The sequence below is a fragment of the Coffea arabica genome, chromosome 2e (genome assembly GCF_036785885.1).
Source record: "Coffea arabica cultivar ET-39 chromosome 2e, Coffea Arabica ET-39 HiFi, whole genome shotgun sequence".
Lineage (NCBI taxonomy): Eukaryota > Viridiplantae > Streptophyta > Magnoliopsida > Gentianales > Rubiaceae > Coffea > Coffea arabica.
The window spans coordinates 56,206,352-56,232,261 of record NC_092313.1 but is presented as its reverse complement, the minus strand read 5'-3'; the positions used below and the strand labels follow the sequence as shown (position 1 = coordinate 56,232,261).

General features: G+C 34.0%; 1 protein-coding gene and 1 long non-coding RNA gene across 7 annotated transcripts; both read right to left on the bottom strand.

The window, feature by feature from the left end:
* Nucleotides 1-3,071: 3,071 nt before the first annotated feature.
* On the bottom strand, nucleotides 3,072-21,054 carry LOC113732575 (protein ZINC INDUCED FACILITATOR-LIKE 1). Of its 6 annotated transcripts, none has more exons than XM_027258447.2 (18): nucleotides 20,841-21,054; nucleotides 20,399-20,605; nucleotides 18,144-18,184; nucleotides 16,115-16,175; nucleotides 15,907-16,009; nucleotides 15,720-15,822; nucleotides 15,501-15,554; nucleotides 15,019-15,081; nucleotides 14,453-14,502; nucleotides 14,274-14,349; nucleotides 10,901-11,107; nucleotides 10,542-10,629; nucleotides 8,881-8,966; nucleotides 8,669-8,776; nucleotides 4,944-4,988; nucleotides 4,732-4,820; nucleotides 4,010-4,053; nucleotides 3,072-3,504 (listed from the first exon to the last, which is right to left on the bottom strand). In XM_027258447.2, exons 2-18 carry the CDS (start codon nucleotides 20,544-20,546, stop codon nucleotides 3,398-3,400), a joined length of 1,473 nt encoding a protein of 490 aa, XP_027114248.1. In that variant the 5' UTR covers nucleotides 20,547-20,605; nucleotides 20,841-21,054; the 3' UTR covers nucleotides 3,072-3,397. The 6 variants fall into 6 exon arrangements, 5 of the variants coding, with proteins under 5 accessions (XP_027114248.1, XP_071936695.1, XP_071936696.1 ...); XM_072080594.1 differs by having other exon boundaries at nucleotides 20,717-20,855; XR_011840850.1 differs by having other exon boundaries at nucleotides 3,365-3,504; nucleotides 4,010-4,085.
* Nucleotides 21,055-24,206: 3,152 nt separating this feature from the next.
* LOC140037312 (uncharacterized) lies at nucleotides 24,207-24,895 on the bottom strand. The gene is made up of 2 exons (XR_011841236.1): nucleotides 24,639-24,895; nucleotides 24,207-24,513 (listed from the first exon to the last, which is right to left on the bottom strand). It is a non-coding gene; the product is annotated as an uncharacterized lncRNA (long non-coding RNA).
* Between the last annotated feature and the right edge of the window lie 1,015 nt (nucleotides 24,896-25,910).

Below are 25,910 nucleotides of genomic sequence, written 5' to 3'. Positions count from 1 at the left end.
TAAAAGTATTTAATTCTTTCTTATTTGTAATTTTTTAAAAAAGAATTGAGCTCCCTCTCTCCCTCTCTCCCTCTCCCCCTCCCCCTCTCCATCTTTCTATTTTTTTTATAGTAATAAGATTGACAAGAAAAAAGAAATTAATACTTTGACTTTTTTTCTTGATACTAAAAAGAAGAATAGCCACTCTAAATTTTTTATATTATTTTTATTATGCAAAGAGGAGGGTATTTTCTCCTAAAGTTTTTTAACTTGCTAAGTTGGTCTAATGGTAGAATAAATTATCTAAAAAATAACTCTATGGGGGAAATTAATAATGAGACTATAATTTATGCAGGTAAAGTGATAATAATTTTAAGGGTTAAACATGTCTTTTCACTTTAATTAAGAAATTTCGTTAAGTTTGACCGTTAGTTTTGGGGGTAAAGTGACGAAAAGATAACGTTAAGGGGGAAATTGATAGTGACACCAAACGTTAATGGGGTAAAGTGATAATAACCCTTAAATAAGGGTATTTTAGTGAAGTTAAAAATTAACTACATTTTTTTAATTGGAAAGTGGACAATATAATGAAATAGGAAAATAGAATGAAACAAGAAAACAAGTCTAACCAAGTGGGATGGAGAAAGTAACTGGTGGGTGAGGGAGTAATCGAACAAATATAATGAAATATTGTATGAGGGATCAATTTGTAATATAAAATAGAATGGCATGCAATTTGTTACCAAACAATTTTATAGAGGGCATGACAGTGCAATAAAATAACAGATATGAAAATAATAGAAATGAAAATATATATATTTCTTTTGTTTTTGGAAAGGGAAAATAACGATTTGAAGAGCAAGTGATGAATGCACATATAATAAAGTATGAAAAATCATACAGGTCAATAACAGCAAATGAAATACTAATAATTTAGAAAGGCATAAATTCCTGTTAGGTTGTTAGTCAATTGTCACAAATACGACAAAGTTGATGTAAATGGAAAAAAAAATGAAATATCAAAAAGCAGTTGAAGCAAACAATTGGAAATAAGAAGGAAAAATGAAAAGATGGAAAAGAAAATAGTAAGTAAGAATAATAAATATTGGCAATGACATGGGGCATACATGGGTAACACGACAGTTAGTGAGGCATAAGTAATTAATTACACACACAAATACATAAAATGAAAAATGAAAAAAAGAATTAAACATAAAGATTTGTCGGATAAAATGGAAATCGAAAACTCATAATCACTTTCAATCCGAGTAAGCACCAGCCTAATTTTGTATTTAACGAAAGCTAATAAAAATCGAGTTGCCGAAAATTGACTGTCTAATTTCAATTAAATTTTGTGGACATTTGACAAACTCAATGGCTGCAATTTCAGTCCTAGCTATGAAATTGTAATTAGTCATGATATATGGGCAAGATTATTTGCTAAACTCCCGATCATTTTGGGAAGAACGTACTATTGAGAGTTACTTAGAATATGAGCAAAGAACTTATTTACAGTATAATGACTAGTTTCCAATGAACCCTAACCCATGGTTAAATTGGGACATCATACGAAACATAGTGATCTTTCATACCATTTCAGCAAAGTATAAAGAAAAAAAAGTGTAATAAGAGAAAAGCCTTTAACGGAAAATTAATAAATGGGGTGAGTGTGATGGTTAAAGATTGTTAGTTGATTTTGAACTTTCCATTTAGGAGATATGGTTTAATTTTCGTAAGTTGGAAAACATATGGAATAGATTAGAAATTTACCAATTTATAATTTACTAAATATAAGAATCGAATGTACATAATTTTGTCCAATTTACGAATTGAAAACTAGACAGCGCATATCATATCGAATATTAAAATGAAAGAAGAGACAAATGAATGTACAATTTGTATTTGCAGAGTAATAATGATAGAATATAAATACACTTGAAAAAATGTGATACTCTGACATACAAAACATATTAAAAGATGCGACTAATGGGTAGTGGAAGTTTTCATTTACTCAAATAATAGTGAATTGGAAAAAACAACCTAATTTGTGAGATAATACTTTATTTTGTTACAAAACCATTTGGAAAAGAAGAACGGAGGCATAATGGCATTCCCAATTACTGCCAAAATATTCATTTAATTTGGACTTTAATAAAACCATTGTGAATTGACAATCAATTAATCTACTTTAGTTTAAATGGATCTTGTACCTTTATGTTGAGAGCCATATGACACAAAGATAAATGGACTTGACATAATCTAATTTAATTTAATTTAATCAGGACGATTTTGTTTTTATCTTGATTAAATAAATTAAATAAAATTTTCATTGTCTACAGCCACATTATAGTATCTAGCTTTATTATCACTGTGTGTGGATTATGCTACCAATTGCATGAGCTGAAGTAGCTTTTGGTGACGATATTAAAAGCTAATTGAAGAGTACCTTGTGCTCCTCGTCCATTTTTGTGGAACATATAAAACCAAGTTGCATGGTTGCTACTCCTCCTTTCAGTTTATACTTATCACAACTTGACTTTTCTGATTCAATGACAAGTGGTTCTGCAACTAGATTCATATGTTTCTTCCGCGTATTTGGTTTTGCACAATCCAGTTTTGCTGCAAAATCGTTTCATAACTTGAGTTTACTGGAATAGTTTAGGTGGCCCTTCTACTTGGACTCCTGAGGTTGAATAGATTAGAATTGCCACCCTCAACTTATGGAATGTCAAAGAAAACAGAAAAAAAAAATTGTAAATTTGCTAAACTTATACAATATTTACCCTCAGAACAAATTAGTGAAAATGTTGAGCTACCAAAAAGCTGTTGGATTTATTCAATTTTGAAGTCTATGCCAATTAGAGGAGAAATATCCTCCAAAACTTTGAAGCTGAAAGCCTAAAACCAAAGATATGTTCATACGGTGTCAATTTTATAAAGCAATAACCAAAATTTAAAGAAAAACCACCCTTACCGAAGTAAACATATTAGACACAAACTTGTTTTCCTGATGCATGGATTGAGAAGGAAGCAAAGAGAACAGACACAAACTTGTTATGTAAGCCTGAAATAGTGAGCTTAATATTGACAGATTGAGCGAAAATACTAACACACAGCTTTTATTTCTACAATTCATTGTCATACAAAGTTACAGCCAACAGTGTTGGCCTATATCTCTATCTGATCTGCAAGCTGAAACTTTGCATTTTCAACATGCTTATTTCTTCCAAGCGATGAATGACCTTTATGACAATGATTTCCCACCCAACAGCTGCAGTCACTCTCTTTTCTATACCAGTTAATATGAGCATTCTGCTTCTGGTGCCACAAGATTGAGCACAAACTACTCTGCAAAAGCATCATGCGTAATATGCTCTTCGATTCATTGCATCATGGAAGTTCAACTGAATCATGTCTTTCAATTCAGCGACTCATATTGGCTCCGGTCAGCCAAAAATGGTTTGAAGGTCATCAATACTCCGATTGCCTCAATTACATTCAAGATAAAGAAGACTAACTGGACACCTGCATTGAAGACAACTAAATTAGTGAACACAGGCTTTTATACAAAAGGAAGCAAAATGTTCATGCATATATTACTATTTTGAAAAGTTCAAGGGACAACAGTAGCAAACTCCTCATGAGGAAGTTCTCCATAACATGCATTATATCTTCTCAGTAAGCTTTGCAACAGAACCAGATATCGTGGTCTCAGCTTTCTTTTCTTTTTCTCTAAAAGACTCTTTCTATGATTTCAAATGGCTTTGTCCAATGTGCAAACAGAGTTTAAGCCTAACTTTCAATTGGAACTAGCCATTCCAAGCATATTCAATTCAAAACATTCCAAAATTATTTGTCTCCAGGGGAAAATGATTAATTGCAACATCTGACTCCAAAACTTACACATGGACATGGAGATGCCCATTTTTCCTCTAAAAGCAAGATGACATTGCCTCAGACAACTAGAAAACTAACTTTTCTTGTATTAGATCAAATGATACAAAACCAGCAAACTTCGAAAAGGTCCTACCTGGAAAAAAGGCAGCATGCTGACGTTTTTGTGCCCAAGAAAGGCTGCATAAATTGAAAGACCAAGAGTGATTCAGCTGTCAAAGGATGCTGAAATTCATTACTTTCATGATCAAGGCCAGACCAAGTGCAGAAGATTCTGGCAATATAATGCCAAAAACTACTACCGGTACTCAGCTTTATTTTCTGATGCAGTTGTTTCTCATTATGAAATTTATGATGTCCAGCACAAAACAGAGTGACTTTACTACCGCACTAAGTTCTAACCCTTAGATGGGAATACATACATGCATCCGGATTACTCTCTTGTGCCCAGTGAAAGAAAAGAATCAGTGAGTTGATGGAGTACAAGTTGTAAGGGGGTTTTGGAAGGCTATGAAAGAGAGGCATCTGACACTGAAACAGAATCTTCACATGGGTACATAGCTTCATGTTATTCAGAAAGTAACTGATAGTCATGGTCATATATATCTATCTTCATTGAATGAAAGAAAAAAAAAGATAATATTTTGACCTCTAAATATTTTCTGTTTTGTTTTGCGTGGTTCTGTAAGAAATGCTAATTATTTTCAGAAAATGCTTTCTGCTCGGCCGAGTGGATTCTTTTGACATGATTGATAGTTAATATCAGACAAATCAGTGTAGGGCAGATGCACCACGCAAATGTTTCATATATCCGATAAAAAAGTAACCAAAAAGTTATCTTAAACAAGAGACACTCACACTGCACCTCCAGCAGCTGGACCTACAGCTTTGAACAATGACATTGCTGTCATGGCAATGCCATTAGCAGCACCTCGTTGGTGTTGTTCCTGTGATTATAATATCAGACATAAGTTAATAAAAGTCTAAAATGGATAAGCATGCTTCTTTTTTGAGAAGAATGCAAGTAATGAGATCAATAGAAAACTGAGATCGAGTGAAAAAGAAATTACCACTGCATTATTCTGGAGTATGAACAAACCAGTGATAATGGAGGTCTGAAACAGTTATGATTTACCAGAAAATGTTAGGACTTGATATCAGAATCAGTTTGCAAATCTCAATATATTTCAATATGATCAAAGATTTTTGTCACTTGAATGAAATGAATCACACAACCATATGTGAACATAATGGCCATTCTTAATTACTGTATTATAGTCTTCTGACATAATTAGTAGGTTTACATAAGTATCTAAATTTGTCCTGAAAGAAAATTAACTTGTGAGATACTAGCAATCAAGTCAATCTAAATTATTGTCTGTGCCATCTTATTTCTGTGATGAATGATTGGATAATCCTGGTTACCAGTACGCGTCATCCTAACACTCCTTGTTAGATCTTCATATCATGAAAAATATGTATTTGCCAATCATGGAATCCTTCTTCCTTGTAAAGAGGACATTTTTGATGCAATAGCATATCAAAATATTGAAGGCCATAAATTCGTCGTAAACTTAATTGAGGAGTTGTTAGATCCTATTAGTTTTGCCAGTATCTGTTCTACAGAGGATCTAGGTTTATGGTTTACCTATATATAGGCATGTTCATATATAGGTATCCATCATCTAGAAGGCATTTGATTAACAGATAAAATTTCGTGTCTCTTCCTTTTTAGTCGATTTGAGAAGGCCTATCTATTTAGGTCTCGTTTTTTAAAAAAATAACATCTCTCCCAAACAGAGCACACAATTTTCATTATTTTATTGATTCTTGACCATGTATCCTACAAACTCCCGAATGCATCTTAGCAGAAAGACTCTTGTTTTGTAAATGCTTCCGCATCCCTCCAGTCTTCTATGAAGGACAACAACACACCGCGCTCGATGTTAACCAACCTTCTTGCTGCTTCATCCCAAGGAGCCTGGGGTATTAAATTCTTTGCCACTATAGTGTCTGATATGCATTCTAAAGCTAAAATCTCCTAGCTAATGTATTTTGTCACCATCTGTCCAGCCTCTCTCCATGCACTGAGGGGAAGCTACAACCCTTTCTTTTCTTTTTTCTTTTCCTGAAATCTGAGATGAGCTACTCTCTTTGCCTTCAAATTTGCTACTCGCTAAGATGAACGATTCCACAGTTGTTTTCTGAAAGGAATTTAAAGCATTCAGGAATTAAATGGTCACCAGGTTTCCATGACAATGTCGAGTCTGCTAAAGCCACCTGCCTAGGTGAATATGTATTTTCACAACATGCTGTATATTGGCCACTGAAAGTGCATGCAGCTCCCTAATTCTTAATCTTTCCCTACTCCCTATTGTGTCATGAGTCAGTGTTGGGGTAGAAGTTTATCCCCATTGCCTACATCTACAAGAGTTGATTTGGATGTCATGACAGAAGTTCATAGAGTGGTGAAGTTTTCAAATAAAGTGTCCTATGAAGGTCACCTCTCCTACTGTTTACATAAAATTTGACGAGAATGAAATGCAAGCCAAGATTCAAAGAATTGCTCTACTAAACAGCCAGATTGTTGACATTCTTGATACAGCTCCAAAAAATGACTTGAAGATGAATGTGATAGAGGGCCTTCAGACCCAAAATGAGCAAACAAACCACATGATTTTTTTTTTTTTTATGGAAAACAGAAAATCAGGAAGGACCCAGCAGTATATAGAGGACCAGAAACTACAGTGATCACTTAACAAGGGAACCTTTCAAACCTGAGTTCTTTAAGTGATACAATTTATTCAAGCTTTCTTTTCCTAGAATTGGATCGTAGATGCACTTTCAAACTCAGGTATGAAGTTTAACTATCTAAAAGTCTGGCCCAATTCTCTAATTGCAGAGATGACGATGGTTCCATATGCATCGTCAAAAAGAAAATATGAGGCTGATTCTGATAATAATCCCTATCCCAGAATAAGATGTGATGCATCACAGAAGTCTCCTCAAATTCTCGATCTGAGTAATTTTTGAAGACTCTCATATCGAATGCAAGGGAAATTGCATATATTCCCTTACGGTAGCTGTTACCATTCATAGCTATGAGAAGTAGCACTGTATATCCCTCTGACTTGTAGTTATTTTGAAGTATGTTGATGAAACAGTTGGTCTATACCAAACACCCTCATCATGAACCAAAAATAGCACCTTTAGTGAGAAAGTCCTAGATCTTTAAAATTAGCACAGAGATGTGCATATTTTTGCAGCTCTTTCAGTCCAAAACCTAACTGAGCTGTTAAAAACTAGCAGAAATGACCCTTTTGCTAATCATGAGTGCTACAGTTTATGAAGTGGAGGGAAGCGAAAGATTCTTGTGAAACTATTGATCTTGTCATAACCCACCTTAAAAAGACTGTCGAACCATCCACTAAACAGCTAAGAAAGTTTATTAACATAAAGTCACTGTGCCAGTACTTTGACATGAAGAATATTTTGTTCCTAATTTGACAGGAACATAAAGAGTTTTCTGATTATAATTCATTTTTAAAAGGGTTTGCTTTGGCCTTTCTATACACCTGAGTTCTCATTTTGACTGTAAATGTTGTAAAACTGAAATTCTCCGGTTTTTATCTTTTAATGTTACCTATCAAAACTTCTGAACTTCAGGGTGATGCAAGGACCAATTTTGGGAACAGAGTTCGCATATCTTTCCCCAATCAAAAGTAGGTGTAAAGTCTAGAGGCTATATCTACAAATTTACCATTTCAACAGTCTCCTCCAGGTTGAAAACTGTCTTTGTGGGGCTCGTTACTGCTCCAAATTGAATGAGAATATGATCGAGTCTTTTCTTGATTCTCAGCTCTCAGTTTTCACAGTTTATCCACAATCAACTAAATTTAAGTCAAGTAGATGAAACATTGGTTTACCTCAAAAAGGTAGCAAACTAAATGCATAGCTCGAAGGATGTGGAAACGTTCTCCACTCAGTGAATACTATGAATAACAATGATTAAGCGTAAGCCTATTCGAAAGGGAAACTGCTCATTGAATTTATGATCTGTATAGAGTGCTTTTCCTAAACAAGCTCCAAAAATTCCCACTGAGAAAGCTGAAGCCAGTGCAAGCTTAACTAAAGTCCTCATCAATCTGCTCCTATATGATCAATAACATACTGAGGTCTGGAATCAATCTACATCTATGTTACATAAGAACTGGTGACTGAGGTTTTTATATGACAAATTGAAGCCATGGACAAGGAAAATAAAAATGAGTTACAGATGAAAATCACCATATTCTAATCATGTTTAAGACCAATTCTAGAAAGATACTTTGAACTCCAATCTACTCTGGAGATTAACCAATAGGATATCCCTCCATGTAAAATCCTTAAGTTGAATTTCAGTTAAGGAACAAAGAGCAGTAGGTACAGGAAATCAGATCTTTGTAACATAATAAATTCAATATCCATCTCACTCATAGACAACATGCAATCTGATAGAAAACAAATGAGTTTAGTGTCATGAAAGAGGACAGTAAAGTAGAAGTTGTTAAGATAGTAACAACCATTTGCTAAGGTATTACTTCAAATGATATTTTTATAAAATTCTTTCATTGTTACCGAACCACCTAAGAAGTCAAAGAACAAATCAAGTAAGCTGAAAGAACTCTTCTTTGTGTTGCATACATATTTGTTTTATGTATACACCAACATATATTCTGGAATTTTTTCTATAATTGCTGACAGAGTTCGATAGCCAAAGACTACTTATGAATTGTGAAATAAGATAAGAACTTACAGATAAGACATTTTTCAACAGTGATGCACAATTGAGGACAACTGAGAGGGCAACTCCAGATAGCATAGCTATATAGGGGTAACTTGTCAGCAGAGGTATTGACAAAACCTACAAACAGAACAGTTTTACATAGTATTAGATGCCATTAACTAAATTTAATTGAAACCTTATTCTAAATCAGATTGTACTCTCAATATGGATTTAGTGCTTACTCCTGAGATTCGAGCAATCTTAATTGGGCCGAGCATCTTCTCCACATATGGATACAAAAATAGCTGGAAAACTAAAAGACCACATCCTGAAAATTTGGAATAGTTGTTTTAAATATAATGCTGAAGTTTCTCATCAGAAAAAAAGAAATGTAAAGAAGAAAAAACATACACAAAGCAAATAACAGAGATTATGTTCTCATTTGTTTCAGCTATAATTAGAAATATACATATACCATTTGGTCTTTTAAGTGAACCTAGATAATTCTCCAAAACCACTCACTTCATGAAACGGATGAAGAGAAAATGAAAAACCAGAAGAAAAGCAGGAGCTAAGCAAACAACCAGCATTTTAAAATATTTCTTGTGATTAAAAGACAGTAACAAAATGCTCGATGGTAAAGACATTTGATTAAGGTTCCAACCAGTAGTTCAGAGGATATAAAAAATGGTTACACATACATTAGTTAAAACTTCAATAGAAGAAACAAATATGCTGCTAGAGTAAAAAGTTCATAGACATGGACCATGTCATTTTTACAAGAAAATAATGAATACAACTGCATGGCTACACGTGAATTTACATAAAACCAAGAACCAAAAGGCAAAAGAAAGAAAACAGAAAGCTAAGTAGAAGATCACATAGATTACCCCACTAAGGTTCACTAGATAAAATATTTGCCTTTGTTAATTAGTCAGCAATAACAGTTGAAACGGGGAAGTAGAAACAATTCTATGGCTTCCAGTTGGAAATAAAAGCACAACTGGAAGTAGTTTTAAAAAATTAAAGAGGTAGGTCTACAATGATCATGTCTGCTTCAGAAGGGATATAGCGGCGGGATCATATCTAAGCAGCTATCTACTTACAGGAGGTAATAAAACAGATATCACGAGTCTGATAATGACAATTTTTTTTTTGTCCAAGAAACTTCTTATCTTAGATTAGTTACTCTCAAAATGATAGATATACTGCAAAAAAAATTGCTTCTTATAGATTCCTGACTAATAGAGGAAGCTCCCTGCACAAATTCAAGAGGAGTTTCAACAACAGAAACCAATGGACTTCACAAGAATGCTGCATCTTTGGTTCAACTAGCAGAAGGAACCAAAGACTACTTTTGCTTTTGCAACACAGAAGAAAGGAGTGCCATATGGTACCACTTTGAAAACCACAATTAATATGCCCCAACACATGACACCAACAAAACACAAAAAGATTTTTTGTCAGTCAGCAAAGATTAATGCCTTGATAGTACATCGAGTCTGTTTCTAATTTATTGGGTCTCACAAAACTAGCTATAATGGCCGATGGAACACTGGTATGATATCATGCATTCAGATCCTTATCACATCTTCAGTATGCATTGAGGTTCCATCTCTCTTGTTGACTTGATAAATATGAGCGTCATGGATGAAACTATTTCGTCAACTTAGTTAATATCTATTTCTGACAACAAACCACACATGGTGCTACACTGAAAGAAAAGGTTCATGATAAATGATCATTTCAATCATAGAAAAAAAAATGATAAAATACATCCATGATTCTACAACAATTGGCTGGACCAGAATGGAGGAAAGAGAAGACACCATGAAACAATAGACTTTAATAAACAAAAGCCTCTTCGTGGTAGAGGTCAGAATATATTGATAAATAAACCAACCTGTAATTGTTAGAATTTCACCAACACTTTGAGTTGAATAACTTAAACCTCCAAACTTCCTGGGGCTTTCTGTCCATAATGGAAATATCTGTGGAAACAAATAATTGACATGTAATATGCATGGTTAACTGGACAAGAGTAGCAACAAATGAAATGAAGTCACCCAGTAAAACTATGACTCAAAATAACTTGCCAGATGATCAAAGTTTCAGCTACAAAAATACCAAATAAGAGGCATAAAGCATCAACAGAAATTCCTACCTTCATCTCTGTGTAAACTGATAGTAACATGCTGAAAGAAACAATGTTTAATGATTAAGATGATAGGAAGACAGATATTATTAGACATATAACTATACCTCTGAATAAGCCATATCATGAAGGGAGAAAATGCAATATACTATTATGGATGACATCAATGGCCAATTCTTCAAGAGACTTATTCCAGGAACAGTTTCTCTTCCATCTTTTGTTTCTGTTTTCCCATTGTCTTTTGGTAGTGCAGTCTCCAAAGCATCATAGGATTCAGTAGGTGAACAATTAGAAGGATGCATGTGCAATGTCTCCTGCGGTTCACAAGATTTACCATTAATTCCTACAATGTATCCCCTCAATGCATGACTAAGTCAACAAATAAGAAGAAAATATTACAATTTTCATAATCAGGAGTGATGGGATATGAAAGCAAAAAGGAGCTGGAGGATCTACATGTTATGGTTGGCACAGGATGCCCAAAAGAATTTTTTGCATAGTACATCAAATACCATTAAGTCCTTCCCTGATGAGAAGGTGAAAATAGATCTACTTTCTTCTAGGTAGTTACATGTAAAATGATTAGGATTGCTTTTATGCAAGTAGATCAACCACATAGACCTCACCGAGTTTTTTCTTCCAAATATTTTGACATGGTATCACGAAACAATTCCGGTACAGAGAAGGAAAGATTGTTACATGACAAAATTATAAATATTAACTGTTCATCAGCAATTTTTATGTGGTACTGTTCATTGCAGCATTGTCCACATTAGTACTCATTGGCATTGCTCATCCTGTATTGTTGGTCACACGACACTATTAATGCATGGCACTTATCATCGGGTGTCTCAATTACTCATCTTTTATGTGTATCATACTTGATTTGGGCTCAAAGTTATTGCTATAATCATGATTTACATGGTATTAAAAGAAAAATGGTCAAGGGTGGAGTTGGCTGCAGTTTTCAAAAATATTCTCTTTATGTTTAAGGATTCATACTCATCACTATTGTTCTGATTTAATTGGTAGACCTATTTTCAGTTATTTGGCACATTTCCTCCTAGTGCTTCGTTTCCTCAGATAGATAATTCAATGACATCTTTCTACATTCCCTACACCCTAAGTTATTCATCTTGAAGCCACTGATCACATGGCAGCTACTACTATTTCCCCTAATTTTCAACATTCGAGTTCCATGCCAAATGTTACTTAGACAAATGGTCCTACTAGCATACTTGAGTGCGCAGGCACTGCCAAACTTTCTTTCTTTTTTCCATTTTCATATGTTCTCAATGTTCCTAATTTTCCTTAATCTAGTCTCTGTTAGTAAACTCACAACTCAATTAGTGTTTAGGAAATAAGTCCCTGCTTCTATTTAATCATTCAGTTGCATATCCCACTAGTGTATCTCCACTTGATGTCCCGTCACTTGGGTCATCCATTCTTGCAAAATTTAAAGAACTAGACCCAGATCTTTGTCTTCTTTTAAATGTGAGACATCTCAAATTGCACAAGGAATGTTGTCTTTCATTTGCTCCCAAGAGTGAAGAAACAAAGCATCTGCACCACTAATGTTAGTTTATTTTAAAGTTAGAAGTGGAACTCTGTCACTTCAAAATTAGGTTTCAAATCCTTTGTAATATTTGTTGATGACTTTTCTAGAGTTTCTAATTTTTAACCTATGAAATATTATTGTAAATTGCATTTTGTATTTTGTTTATTTCTATTCTGAATTAGGAAAAAATTCTACCTACGTGTGTTCATCCATCTTCATGATAAATGCAAAAGAAGCTTTTTCCAGCCCATTCAATTCTGTCATGGCCAACTCAAATATTCACGTCCTTGCAGTGACACCAAAATGGAGTTACTAAGAGGAAGATTGAGCAACTTGTTCTATAGGATGGACAGTCTTGCTTGTGAATGTACTTTTGACACTGATCCATCAGTTGCCCTTCTTGACATCGAATCCGACAGTTACACTTCCATCTGATTTAGATCTATGTTGTTTTACAGAAATGCAAGAGATCTACCCTTCGTATCCTGTCGCTAACTTAGTGACTTATGTTCCTTTATCTTTTTTCAATCATATTTCTGTTGTCTCACTTGATTCTCTTTCAATTCCAAGTCCGTTGTGGAACTATATTCCGTCCTGCTTGGGCAAAAGCTATGGAAGCAGATGTTGCATTATTGTACTCCTTCCTTAATTAAAATTGTGTCATTGTGATGGGTATATCCAGTAAAAGCATATCCTTGTGGTTCCTTAGATATGTTAGAATTTAGAAGCCCGTCTTGTCACAAAAATCTCTACACAAATTTATGGGACATTTTCTCATGTTGCCAAGATAATAGACACACACACACACATAAAGAGCTTGATGAGGAGGTTTACATGAAGTGACCTCCTGTGTTGATTCCAAGCTGGTGAGTTGGCTACAGAAGTCTTTACATGGGCTAAAGCAGTCTCCTAGAGCTTGCTTTAGTCAATTTACCAGCAATTCTGTGTGAGTTTGGGCTCAGGAGAAGCTGAATGAACCACTCTGTATGTTACCAAGAAGTTCTGATAAAAAGTTGAATAGTTGTTTTTGTAGATCATGGTGTAACCACAGGTGACAATTATAAAACAATTCAACTTTAAACCCTTTGTTTAGGCATTGTTAACAAACCAGGATGGTATGTAAGACAGGTTGGATAGCTCGATTATCCTACTGTGAGTAGACTAGACATTCCTTTCAGGTTAGTAATCAGTGGATTCCCAGATGCTCCTCAAAGTAGTTAGTGGGATGTAGTTCTACGTACTCATAGCTATCTTAAAACTGCTGTAAGTATAATTTCGTTGTATAAGAGCCATGCTTATACACAAATTGAATGAAGCACAGATTGGGCTGTTCCTCAAGATCAAAAGCCAGCTGCGCAGTATTATGTTTGTATCATAAGTGTACATAAAGGTTGTTTCAAATTTGAGTGCAATATCCTAGTACCCGAGCCAAAGTTCTTCCTACCTGTAAGATGTTGACTTTTAATTGTCATTTTCATCAAGAGAAGTTGTTAAGATGGTGATTAAATTATCTCATGCAAATCAGTGGATCCCTGCAGCTGATTTTTGTTTATGAAGTGTTGGAGGTTCATAAGTGGCAATATACTTATAACTAGTGATTAAAGGATGCGGTTTAAGTCATTCAAAAAATCAAGCAGGAATGTAGACTAAGTGAGTCAAAGTTCCTTAACCACATAATGCAAAGAAAGATTCTGAGTACTTTCACTAAAGGGTGAAGTGTAGGAAAAAAGGTCCAACAATATATATTTAAATAAGCTTTTCTAGATTCAATTGCCGTGATAAGTTATATTGAAAAAAAATTTCTCAGCTATGAGACGTGATATAGCAAAATAGCATTCCACATCAAGACACGTCTCAAAATGATCAACATTGAAGATGACAGGAAATCTAATCGGAATTCAATGTATAAACTGGAGACTTACTGGTAGCCAAAAACAACACATTGCCCCAATCAATGCAAAGAGCGATATGAAAAGGCATGGCAAGAAGTAAGGAAATCTGAAAAAAAAAATTTGGAGCATTATAGATAAGAAACTCAAGAAGAAAGTATTAGGCCAACAACATTTTGAAAATATTAATACAGACCAAGAGCATTGTTTACCTCCCAAAGATAGAATTTGGAGAAAATATAGCAGGATATTTTTCTGCAGGCTTGGTTCATGAAATAAAAATTAGAGCAACACATTAATGAAACTCAAAAGATGCGGCGTAAAATAAATCAGTCTCTACTTATACATGCTTCACAAGATCAAAGAATTTTGGGTCTTTTGTACATATAGAATGTGGAAACTCTACTTGTAGGCTTTTAGCTCATTATACATGAATGTTCACTAAACTATGTCGAATCTTGTAGGCAGTTTCTTATATCAAAGTAAAACCCCATCAGGTTTTTATACTGTACTGTTCCAAAAGTCAAGTTAACAAGAATAGAAGCAAGATAATCTTTTCTTGATGAAAGAAATCCAAAAACCAAAATCAGTAGCAGCAAAAACATTATAAGCAAAATGTGATTTTTTTTTTGGCAATGGGGATTCAGTCAATACATGCGTCTTAGGAACTTGAGTAGTATTTGAGTTAAAGCTGCTTCCAATAGTTAATATGCACATGATAAACGCTAAATTAGCGGCAGAACAGTAAATGGGAATTCATAAACAACACGCAGGGTACCTGTGCAAGAAAGCCTCCCAAAGCCGGTCCAATGATCAAACCTATGGCCCATGATGTACTAATCTGGAAAAAAAAAATTATTGTCAGTGTTTTAACGTATTCTAGTTCAAACATGAAGGCTAGGCCATTAGTGTGGCTAAATTGAACATTCCAGTATGGTTCAGAGATGCCGTTGAGCAGGTGAAGATTCACTCTGTCTGAAGATCGAGCCTTTCACTCCAAAGTCATTGTTTAATTGCTATTTTGTTTCCAGTGTATTGTATTTGCAACTTACCAAGACTTTCAACTAGTGCATTTTTTTAGTTCTACATATGTTGTTTTGACAAAATTATATTACTTGATAGGTAACTATCTTCTCAATGTTAGCTCACACTGTAATTGTGTTAGTTAACTGACATATCTCATAGTACAAATTTTGCTAGATAAGTAGCTAGTTTATAAATCTGAAGAAGAAGAAGTATAGGGCAATCTGAGGAGCTTACAGAAGAGAGTGCCACAGCTTGATACTCATGACGGAAAATCTCACTTGCATATGCCTAGACATTTCAGCAAATCAGTCATTGCAGTCTTTAGATTTTATGTAAATGCAAATGCAGGGAAAAAGAGAAGAAATGCATTTACATCAATATAAATTAAGGATAACAGCTTCATTATTCAGCTGTGAACTTCCATAGGTAAAAGACATGATGAATTGGTAATACCTTTACTGGCCCGAGTAAACCATTCAATGCACCAAGCAGAAACCTTGTACAAATTGCCATCCAGTAGTTCACACTAAGACCGAATATAGTATTGAAAACAACTCTGAAACCGAGGTTTACCAAGTCTTATTGAACTATTCATACTTGGAACAGAAAACTTAAATTCAAACAGATTAAGCAGAAATACACTGTGATTATCCCGATGAATATGACCGGTTTTCGACCGTATCGATCAGCCACTACTCCCCAAAACATGGAAGTCAGAGTTCTTCCAAGCATATACGAGGCACCTTCAAAATAATAGGCAATGCATGACTATTTATCAACGACAAGTATGCAATAATTTGCAATTCTTGGTGGAAAATTATCATTAAAATAGAGGGACATAGACCCACCTACATAGCCAGCATAAAAATTGATATCTTCTTCCCTCTTTGCAATGTGCAAATCTCTTATCTGCAATAGTTACATTATTTTTTTAAAGACTAGAGCATCTGTAACTGAAATTAGGAATCTGGTTATCTATTCCAAAAGGAAAGATACAGACGTATCCATGACATTAGAGAGAATAAGAAGTATAAAAAATTTCTTTGTGAAAGTAAATGCATGAGCTGGATAGAATTTTTACTAAACAAGTTGCAAATCCAATAATCTGTGGGATTCATTTGTAAAATCAATAACGCAGTAGTAAAGTCAAGTAAGCCGCATTTTTAGTCCAAATTACCAAGGCAAGGAGTAAAATAGAAGTTTCTAGGTTCAGAGTTCCATGGTTTGTTTAGCAACATGAATGGTGCAAGCAACCAATGTCTAACAACATTACATCTGTTTCCATGTAAACTTTATAATTTGGTACAGATTTGCTAATCCTTCTATAGATTGCACAGTTTAGAGATAAGTATAGGATGCAACACACCACCAAGATATCCGTCTTTATACACTACTATGGGTGGCCAATTTCTTATATACAAGTTTAACATTGAAAATTCAGATCAACTATTTGATTTTTTTTAGGGTGGCTTTTTTGTTTTGTGTGGGGGTTTTTTTGGTTGGGGAGGGCAGGTTTCTTAGGTTTCAGAAGGAGGATGCTGCTCCAAGCCTAAATCATCCCCATATCATTTTTTTTCTCAACCAGACTGAAGGGACTAGCTGCTTCTAGGTCTATTAATATTTAGATTCTTAAAAGAATAAGGTTATTTTACAGATATCCGTCTTTATATACTATTATGAGTGGCCAATTTCTTAACATTGAAAATTCCAATCAACCATTTGATTTTTTTTTAGAGTGGCTTTTTGGTTTTGGTTTTGGGGGGGGGGGGGGGGGGGGGGGGGGGGTTCCTAGGTTACAGAAGGAGGATACTGCTCCAAGCCTAAATTATCCCCATATCATTTTTTTCCCAACCAGACTGAAGGGACTAGCTGCTTCGAGATCTATTAATATTTAGATTCTTAAAAGAATAATGTTATTTTACAGATATCCGTCTTTATACACTACTATGAGTGGCCAATTTCTTATATACAAGTTTAACATTAAAAATTCAGATCAACCATTTGATTTTTTTTTTAGAGTGGCTTTTTTGTGAAAGGGGAGGGGGGGTTTCCTAGGTTTCAGAAGGAGGATACTGCTCTAAGCCTAAATTATCCCCATATCATTTTTTTCACAACTAGACTGAAAGGACTAGATGCTTCTAGGTCTATTAATATTTAGATTATTAAAAGAATAAGATTATTTTACAGATATCCATCTTTATACACTACTATGAGAGGTCAATTTCTTATATACAAGTTTAACATTGAAAATTCAGATCAACCATTTGATTTTTTTTTGGGTCGCCGGGGGGGGGGGGGGTGTGGGTGTTCCTAGGTTTCAGAAGGAGGATACTGCTCCAAGCCTAAATTATCCCCATATCATTTTTTTCCCAACCAAACTGAAGGGAATAGCTACTTCTAGGTCTACTAATATTTAGATTCTCTAAAGAGGAGAATGTAACTATTTCTTCACACGCAAAAACAGTGACTCCGTTTGGATTAATTGTTTTGGGAGTGTTTTTGAAATATTTTACTGTAGTAATATAGATGAAATTTTTTTACTGTAGATGAGGTTGTTTTTGGTGTCTTTGAGGTTGTTTTTTGTGTTTTTGGTATTTTTGAAATTATTTTTGTCTGTGTATTACTACAGCATAATATATGAAAAACTTTTTTTTTTCAAAAAATGACCAATCCAAACGGATTAGTATTTGAACATTGAAAACTGAAAGACTAGCAAGATATCTGACACGAAACAGTAGAGAATCCCATGCAAAATCCCTATAAGAAGTCAATCAAAAGACTGTTAAACTAAGCCACCCGAGACAAAATAAAGGCAAGCCATATATAGAATTTGAACAAAAGGTCAAAGGCAACCAGAGTCGGCTAAAATGTACTTACCATGAAATAAAGAAATGGAAAGAGAGATGAAATTGGTAGTGCTGAGGAAGCAACCAAGACAGAGTGAAAGAAAACAGATATCAGAGCATGACAATGCAATACAACTGAAAATGTCAACAAAACGATAGCCAATCCCCATATAAGTGCTAAAGATATTTGTAAATAACCATGAAGCTATACACATGAAGGTTATATAAAATTGCCAAAACATTTTCATTGAAAAAGGAAAAACTAAGCACGAAAAGGCAATAATATAGAGATATCCAGAGTTTTTTTTTTTTTTTTGGGCCACAAATCCCGGATGAACCATTACTCATCTAGGATAAAAAAATGCCCACAAATGGGAGCAAGTAAAGAATATTGTGGCAACCAAGAAAAGACATGCTGTACTCACAGACTATTTGCTGTAAACTATTATATCTCATTTCCTCTGTCCAAATTCAGACTCTTACAAAATTTGGTCTGACCAAAAACTATAGTCATAAACCAGAGTCTGAACTTTAAATAAAGATTTTGTTTAAATACTAATACATGAAAATTGGCACTAGCAACACATATTTCTTTGTTACTCCAATTTGAAGAAACTAATGTGGTGAGTTCACATGGTTTACATTTCTCTTTGATCTTGGACGGAGTTCAACCTCTTCTTTAATATTTGTGCTCAGTCAAACTAAGTCACTTGATTTGTGGATAAGGATATTTCAGTTCAAGTGTGTGCTTTTGGTAATGATGCAGGTATTTCTCTTCTCCAGCATCTATCTGAGTTTCTTCTTCCAAAATCATGTACCAAACCACATTTTGCTTGTTCATATGTTCAGGCAAAATCCTGATAGCAGTTCATCTTCTATATCCTTTTTGTTGGATCTTTTCAACAATAACCCATAAGGTAGAAAGAAAAGTTATTGCAATATAACTGAATTCAGTAAAAGTATTTTCCACTTTATACCTAAGGCAACAAGAAACCGTTACAGGACAAAATAGAGAAAATAACCTACTTCTGCCTAACATTCCAAATGGCAGGACTAATATCATCCAATCCCAAACTCTAAGAAGAAGATCTCTTAATCTCAGGTGGATGTTGTTCCTAAAAGTGTAGATTTCCTTCAGAATCCACGTGAATCTCAAATGGGAATGAATTTCTAGACACTCATATTCGATAGGGACATTCTTATTAGCATTCTTAGCAGCCCAACAGCACAACCTAAGAAAAAATGTTTACAAAGCAGAATTCAGAAGCTCCGTCTGGTCAATTAAAATACTAGTGCACTGTTCTGTTTCACCTACTGCTGGGAAAGGTCACAAGATTAATACAAATTTGGTATATATCTACCAGAAAAATTCAGATATGAATGGTCCCATAATGCAAAAAGGGAACCGTGTGAAAAACAAATAGAACTTCCTTTCTCTTGAAATGGTCAATGTCACTCATTGGCTATAATAATCACATTCGTTCTGCCTGGTGACATTTTTGCTCCGTCTCTACCATTAATTGCCTTCAATTCAACAGCCAAATTGAAAAGATCAGATATTAATTTTTTTCCGGCCATTCTCTATTAGATTCGTCAGCTAGTTATTAAATATCTCTAAAGATCCTTTGACAAAAAGAATGAAGACCATCAGTACTTTTTTCTTAACATTTTATAGCCAGTTAATAGAAAAGCATGAGTTAATAGCAAACAGACCAGTTAACAGAAAAGCAAGAGTCATCCCCTATGCCACAAAGACAGTAGATTTTTTAAAATAATAAGCAGCTTCCTCTCTTCTACAATTTCAGGATGTGCTACAGAAGCTCATTTGAAGTAAGTGATATTAGGGATAGAGCTTTTTGTTCTGTTTCTTTTCCATGATAACAAGAATCAGGGAAAAAAAACAAAGTACATCTCCTAGAATAAATTATTGCAGCTAGAGGAGGGATGAAACCAAAATTGTAAACCACTCAAGGCCAATGCGAGACATGAAGGAATTATCTCTGATTAAAAACTCTAAGATTCGTGAGTTGAAGTTTGCTTTCTCCAGTTCTATTTCTCCACTTCTCGGACTCATGAATTAAAATAAAATCCTAAATGCAAGAGAGAAGATCAGTTCACTAGTCTCACCCTGACCAATTTTCATACACTTGCTTCCAATATCCAATAAGACACTAGCTGTCCAGTTACCAGACCGACAAAGCAAAACCAAACTCCAATAATCATATTTGGCTTAGTTCACATTCAATCCAGCAAGAGTAGAGCAGAGTTTAAAGAAACTTCAATTACCTGCAGATAGCACAATGGTCCATATGGCTAGAAGCTTCGTGATGGGCAGACCTCTCTGCCTCTCCTTCATCTCATCCACCATACAACCAGGGCAGTTCTCATAGTATGGTTTCTTCAGGAGTTTTTCTTGAAGCTCATCATTTGCCATTTTCTCACCAAATTCTCAGCAGCACCACCGCCCCACCTGTCGAATTGCCTCAAGACCAACTGCAAAATCAATGAAACAATTTTTTTTTTTTTTTCAGCAACGGTAGTTTTTGTATTAAATAGACAAAAGGATATACACTTATATGAGCAAAGGCTCAAGCAGTACTATACAATGTCAGCCAATGGAGGGCCAGTCACGAATGATTTGTGGACTAAAATTTTTTATCACAACTCTTATTTTCGAGTCAGTTATTCTCATGCTATCTACCAATGGAAAAAAGTGAAAGTTACGTACTTGAAAGAGAGAGTGTCTGGTACAGATTCAACTTGTGAAGAATTGGGCGAATTCAGGCAATGCACAAATATAATGGTAACATTTATATGACTGATTAAGATGCATGTGCAGCTTTCCAAGTAATCTGAGTACTGGAATTTGTTTGTCGTCATTTGCGTGTATATGCACAACTGGACATCATTGCTAACGTAGATGGGACTAAGATAGCATAGCAATACTCAACATTTGTTTATAGTAATATATAGTAATATATAGCGCTCCGTTTAGGGTGTGAATCGAAATCGAAATCGATAATTCGAAATTTTGAAATCGAAATTTTTTGAAATTTTGGTATCAAAATTTTCGACCGATTTCGATTTTGAATTCACCAATTCCGAATTCGAATTCGTTCCGAATTCGATTCGGAATTCGGTAAATTCTGATTTCACCAAATTCGTGAATATAAAAATTATTATTATTATTATATAAATATTATATTACATATATATAAAAAAATATTATATATATGTGTGAAAACGAAATTGAAATCGAAATAGGAATTCCGATTTCACCGATTTCATGAATATAAAAATTATTATTATAATATAAATGTTATATTATATATATTATATATATACGAAAAACAGATTTGAAATCAAAATAGGAATTCCGATTTCCGATTTCGATTTCGATTTCGAATTGTGAATTTTCGATTTGAAAAATCTCATTACCGAATTCGACCAATTCAAAATCGGATATTCCGATTTCCATTCCGAATTACCGAATTCGAAATTCCGAATTCAATTCGAATTCGGTCGGTAAATCGAAATTTTTTGATTTTGCACACCCCTAACTCCGTTTATAGTAATATTTGTTTGTAGTAATATCTATAACAGGGCCACCAACAGTATTTATTATGTTTCCTTGTAAAGTTAGTATTATTTTTTCATAAGTGGAAGGTTTTGAATCTATTATTATTTTTACTATCAATTACGATCTCTCCTATTTTATCATCAAATCCAACTCACCCCCTTATTATTGTTGTCATTACACAGCTGTAAAACAGCATATAACGAAGAGAAAAGGGCTTTTTGTGTTTTTACATTGTTTTTTAGATTTTCATTTTTGCCTTCTTTAATGTTTGTTCCATTAAATTCCATCTTTTTTTTCTTATCAGTTTTTCCCTTTTATCTTGCACACCCACAAGTGTTGGTGCAATATAGAGGTGTCAAAATGGGTGACTTGGTGGATTTGGGTTGGATAAAATGGGTAATGGGTATAAGTAATTCAACCCATTTATATCTATTTAATTAGATGGGTACAAGTGGGTAAGTCAAAAAATGAATTGGGTAACCCAATTACTTGTTTATAATCCATTTATTTTAACTTTTTGTAAGCTCTTTTAAATTCATTTTTGCAAACTAAGTTATCAATTTATATTATCCTTTGCATCCATCATTAGTTTTAAATATTTACTTATAATGTTCAATACACTTAATTACTAATTTTTTTCCATCCGTAACTCTATGTCGCAAAATTACATATTATTTTATCATTGAATAATAAAAATATAAAAATTTGAACTAAGTATTATAAAAGTTAACATAAAAACTTATTCCAAAAGTTTTGCACTCCTAGCATTTTTTCTTGTGTAAATTTAAAATTTATTTTGGAAAGGTAGGAAAAAAGGTTAAAACTTGTCATAAATTGGTAATGCTGAAAAATGAGCAAGTTAAAAAATTAAGAGAAAATAAAATGATAAAATAAAACTAACAAATAATAATAATAATGAAACAAAAGTAGTTAACATCATGACAAAATGAAGAATCTGAAAAAAAAAATGGATGAATGAAGAGAGGAGGATTGGGGGGAGACAATTTTAAATGGGTTAATTAGATTTGATGGGTTACCCAATAATATCCATTTATTTAAATGGGTATTATTGGGTAACCCATTTATATCCATATGTAAAAACTTAACATATCTATATCCATCTATTCATGGACGAGTATGGGTAAATTTAACTAAATAGATTTGTTTGCCACCTATATTACAATGCAACAAATCCAATACTGCAAATTATGCAATGAAGAGCATGGCATGGAATCCAACGTTGAATTCAAATGTAATGACATAATCTCCAAATATAAAATGCAATATTCTGTATGAAGAAAATCACTTGATTTGTCAACTATGTTTATGGCAGTGATAACTCTTCATATGTGCGCATTCTTGGTAGTATAGAAAACTAGAAGTAGGAACTCACATCTATTTTTAGGGGTGTTTTAAAATATTTTATGGTAGCAATGTATGCAAAAAACTGTTACTATAAATGTTTTTAATGGTATTTTTGGAGCTATTTTTAAAATTATATCTTGAGATATTTTTAAAATTTAAAATTTTAAGACGGCATTTTTAAACATAGGCGGCAAGAGACGAAGGGAGGGGAAGAGAGGAGGAGCGAGGAGGAAGAAAGGGAGGAAAAAGGGAAGGGGAAGAGAGAGGACGAAGAAGGAGGGGGAGGAAGAGGTAGGAGAGAAAAGGAGGAGGTGGCGGCGGGTGGTGGTATGTGATGGTGGCTGTTGGTGGTGCTGGGTGATGGATATAGAAGAAAATAGGGGACATTTTTATTATTTTTTTAGTGCATTTGAGATGTGTTGTGTTTTTTAAAATTTTTTAAAGTTGTTTTTAAAGTTTATTGTTATAGGCTTGAAAGACAAAAATAATTTTTCAAAAAACTTTTAAATCCAAACCGAGCCACCACCCATTATTAAATAGACACTTGAAATCGTAAAACACGTCTTTTCCTGGAACGTTCATTCTCACAACAAAGACGTCCTCTTCCAGCAAAACTATCCCAAAAGCACAATCCAAATTGGTACCGTCGTCTTCTCAGAAAACGACCTTTAGGCTTTGACAAAACAAATTCCAACTAGTTCACTAATGTTCAAAATCGCACGAAACCCACCATACCTGACTTTCAGCCATACATGCTTGAATATCTTATGTGGAAAATAATAGGAGATTATTTGGAATAGTTTTTTTAAAAAAATTACTGTAACACTTTATGTGATATGATGTACGTGAGATAAAAAAGTGATTAAAAACCATGTTTATGATACAATTAAATAATTCTTTAGCAAATAAGAGCCTATCTAAACACAATATGTATGTTTTTTGGAGAGGAGATTTTTGAATATAAAATTTGAGAATAATATTGCAGTTTTTTTTTTTTGAAATGCGATATAAGTGTGATTAAAAAAATGTGGTTAAAAAAATAAAAAGATGATTGAAAAAGTGTTACTATGCAATAAAAAATTTTTGCAAATAACATATCCAAACAAAGGAATATTAGAGCCGTGAAACATTTGAGATTACTCATCAAAACACATAAAAAGACAAATGATATTTGATGATGGGCTGATTCATGTGACTGAATACAATTTATGTACCTAGCGTAAGTCACAAGCATCACTAAGATACATACCAAACATGTCACATCTTTATTTATTTATTCAAGAACCTATGCAACAGTACCAATCACGTGTACACACTACATACAAAATGAGCTGACGAAGGGGTGTTTGAAAAATATAATGCGTCTGCCAATCTACATAAGTCCTCCAAGGACAAAGATACCGAGTACGAGGCTTGAGCTATTCTTACGGACAGCGTCATTTTGATATCGTATGCACTATTAAGATTGAATGTATGATAAATATATAAAATTTAAATTGAGATTGTTGTCATATATTCATATGACAGATTAATTCATAGTAAAAGAGTAATTAAAAAAAGTTGTAAAAGAGAGTCTTTTACCAAGAATACGAGGGCTGCCGGATTGTCGAGCCCCTTATTCCCAGCACGTTTCGTGACGCCTCCATCGTGGGCTGACGATTGATTAACCTCTGAGTACGCCTCAAATGGGGATAGAGGTTTATGAAATGCTGGTAGTGTGATGTGTACTTTGATTATTATATGCTGCGTAGTGTGATGGGTACCCTGAATCTGCAGATCCGTGGTTTCCGCGCTTCAGAGGCTGGTTGGCTGCCCATATCGGAGTCGCGGTTGATTGACGTGGTCTGGGTTCAAATTTATTTGCCAATAAAAAGAGAAAGTCAATATAAAATTTGTATTCAATAATCTAAATCCCCATTCAAGTCAAGAATGTTCTGCGATTTGGTTTGTTAATTGTTACTCATAAGGTGAATTTGGACTGTCACTTGTCGAGCGCGAGCTCTGTTAACCAACTAATTAAGGGTGTTTAAACTTTGAAAAGAAAAAACTCAAAAGTGGGCTAATATCAGCCAATCCAATTTAGATCGGGAATCTTAGTTCGGAAATTGGATTTCGATTAAAAAAAGAATTCTAGGCAAAATTAATTTATAACTTATATCCAATTTTTAAAATTTCGTAAGACAATTTGAGAATAGTTGTCAGAATTTGATTTCCCAATTTTTAAGTGTCCCCCCCCCCCCAACCGAAAAACCAATAAAAAAAAGTTTCCCAGCTACACAAACTTGGCTAGTTTATTAGTTTAAATGTTTTAACTAAGCTTATGGAGGATCATGTGACCTTGTTTTTCCGTACAAGATCATTTGACCTTAAAAGCACATTGAACATCAATCTTGTTAATTACACATTAAATATACTTAACTAATTTATAAATATGAATTATGCTCAGGGATTTAAATGCTTCACTTATTTTTATACCTGTAGAGAAGAGAATTCTTCAACTGACGCCCTTGCGTCGGCTCAATTGGGTTTTGATGCGGTGTTTGCGGAGTTTTGACACCTCCCGGCGAAGGTTAAGGTGTGCTTGCAACTCGATAAGTTTTTTCTTCCTCATTTTCGGCTATGTAGTGTAAAGGAGTAGTTCTTTTTCATGTAGTGTGTGGTCATATATCATTTACTTATTGTATTTATTTTATTTTTAATAAAATAATGGGCTGGCATCCCTTATGGGGTTTGCTTATAAAAAAAATATACTTAACTAATTTACGCCAAAAAATTTAATTCAAATTGTGGATTTTATCAAAATATAAATTATCTAGCCAAAATTCAATTGCCAATGTCTAAATTAAATTACCA

Coding starts and splice junctions, on each gene's coding strand:
- LOC113732575 (XM_027258447.2), bottom strand. CDS start 20,546: ATGGCAAATGATGAGCTTCAAGAAAAACTCCTGAAGAAACCATACTAT. Junction 16,010..16,114: donor TTTTTATGCTGGCTATGTAG/GTGGGTCTATGT, acceptor ATTATTTTGAAG/GTGCCTCGTATATGCTTGGA. Junction 11,108..14,273: donor TGTGTTGTTTTTGGCTACCA/GTAAGTCTCCAG, acceptor TGTGAACCGCAG/GAGACATTGCACATGCATCC.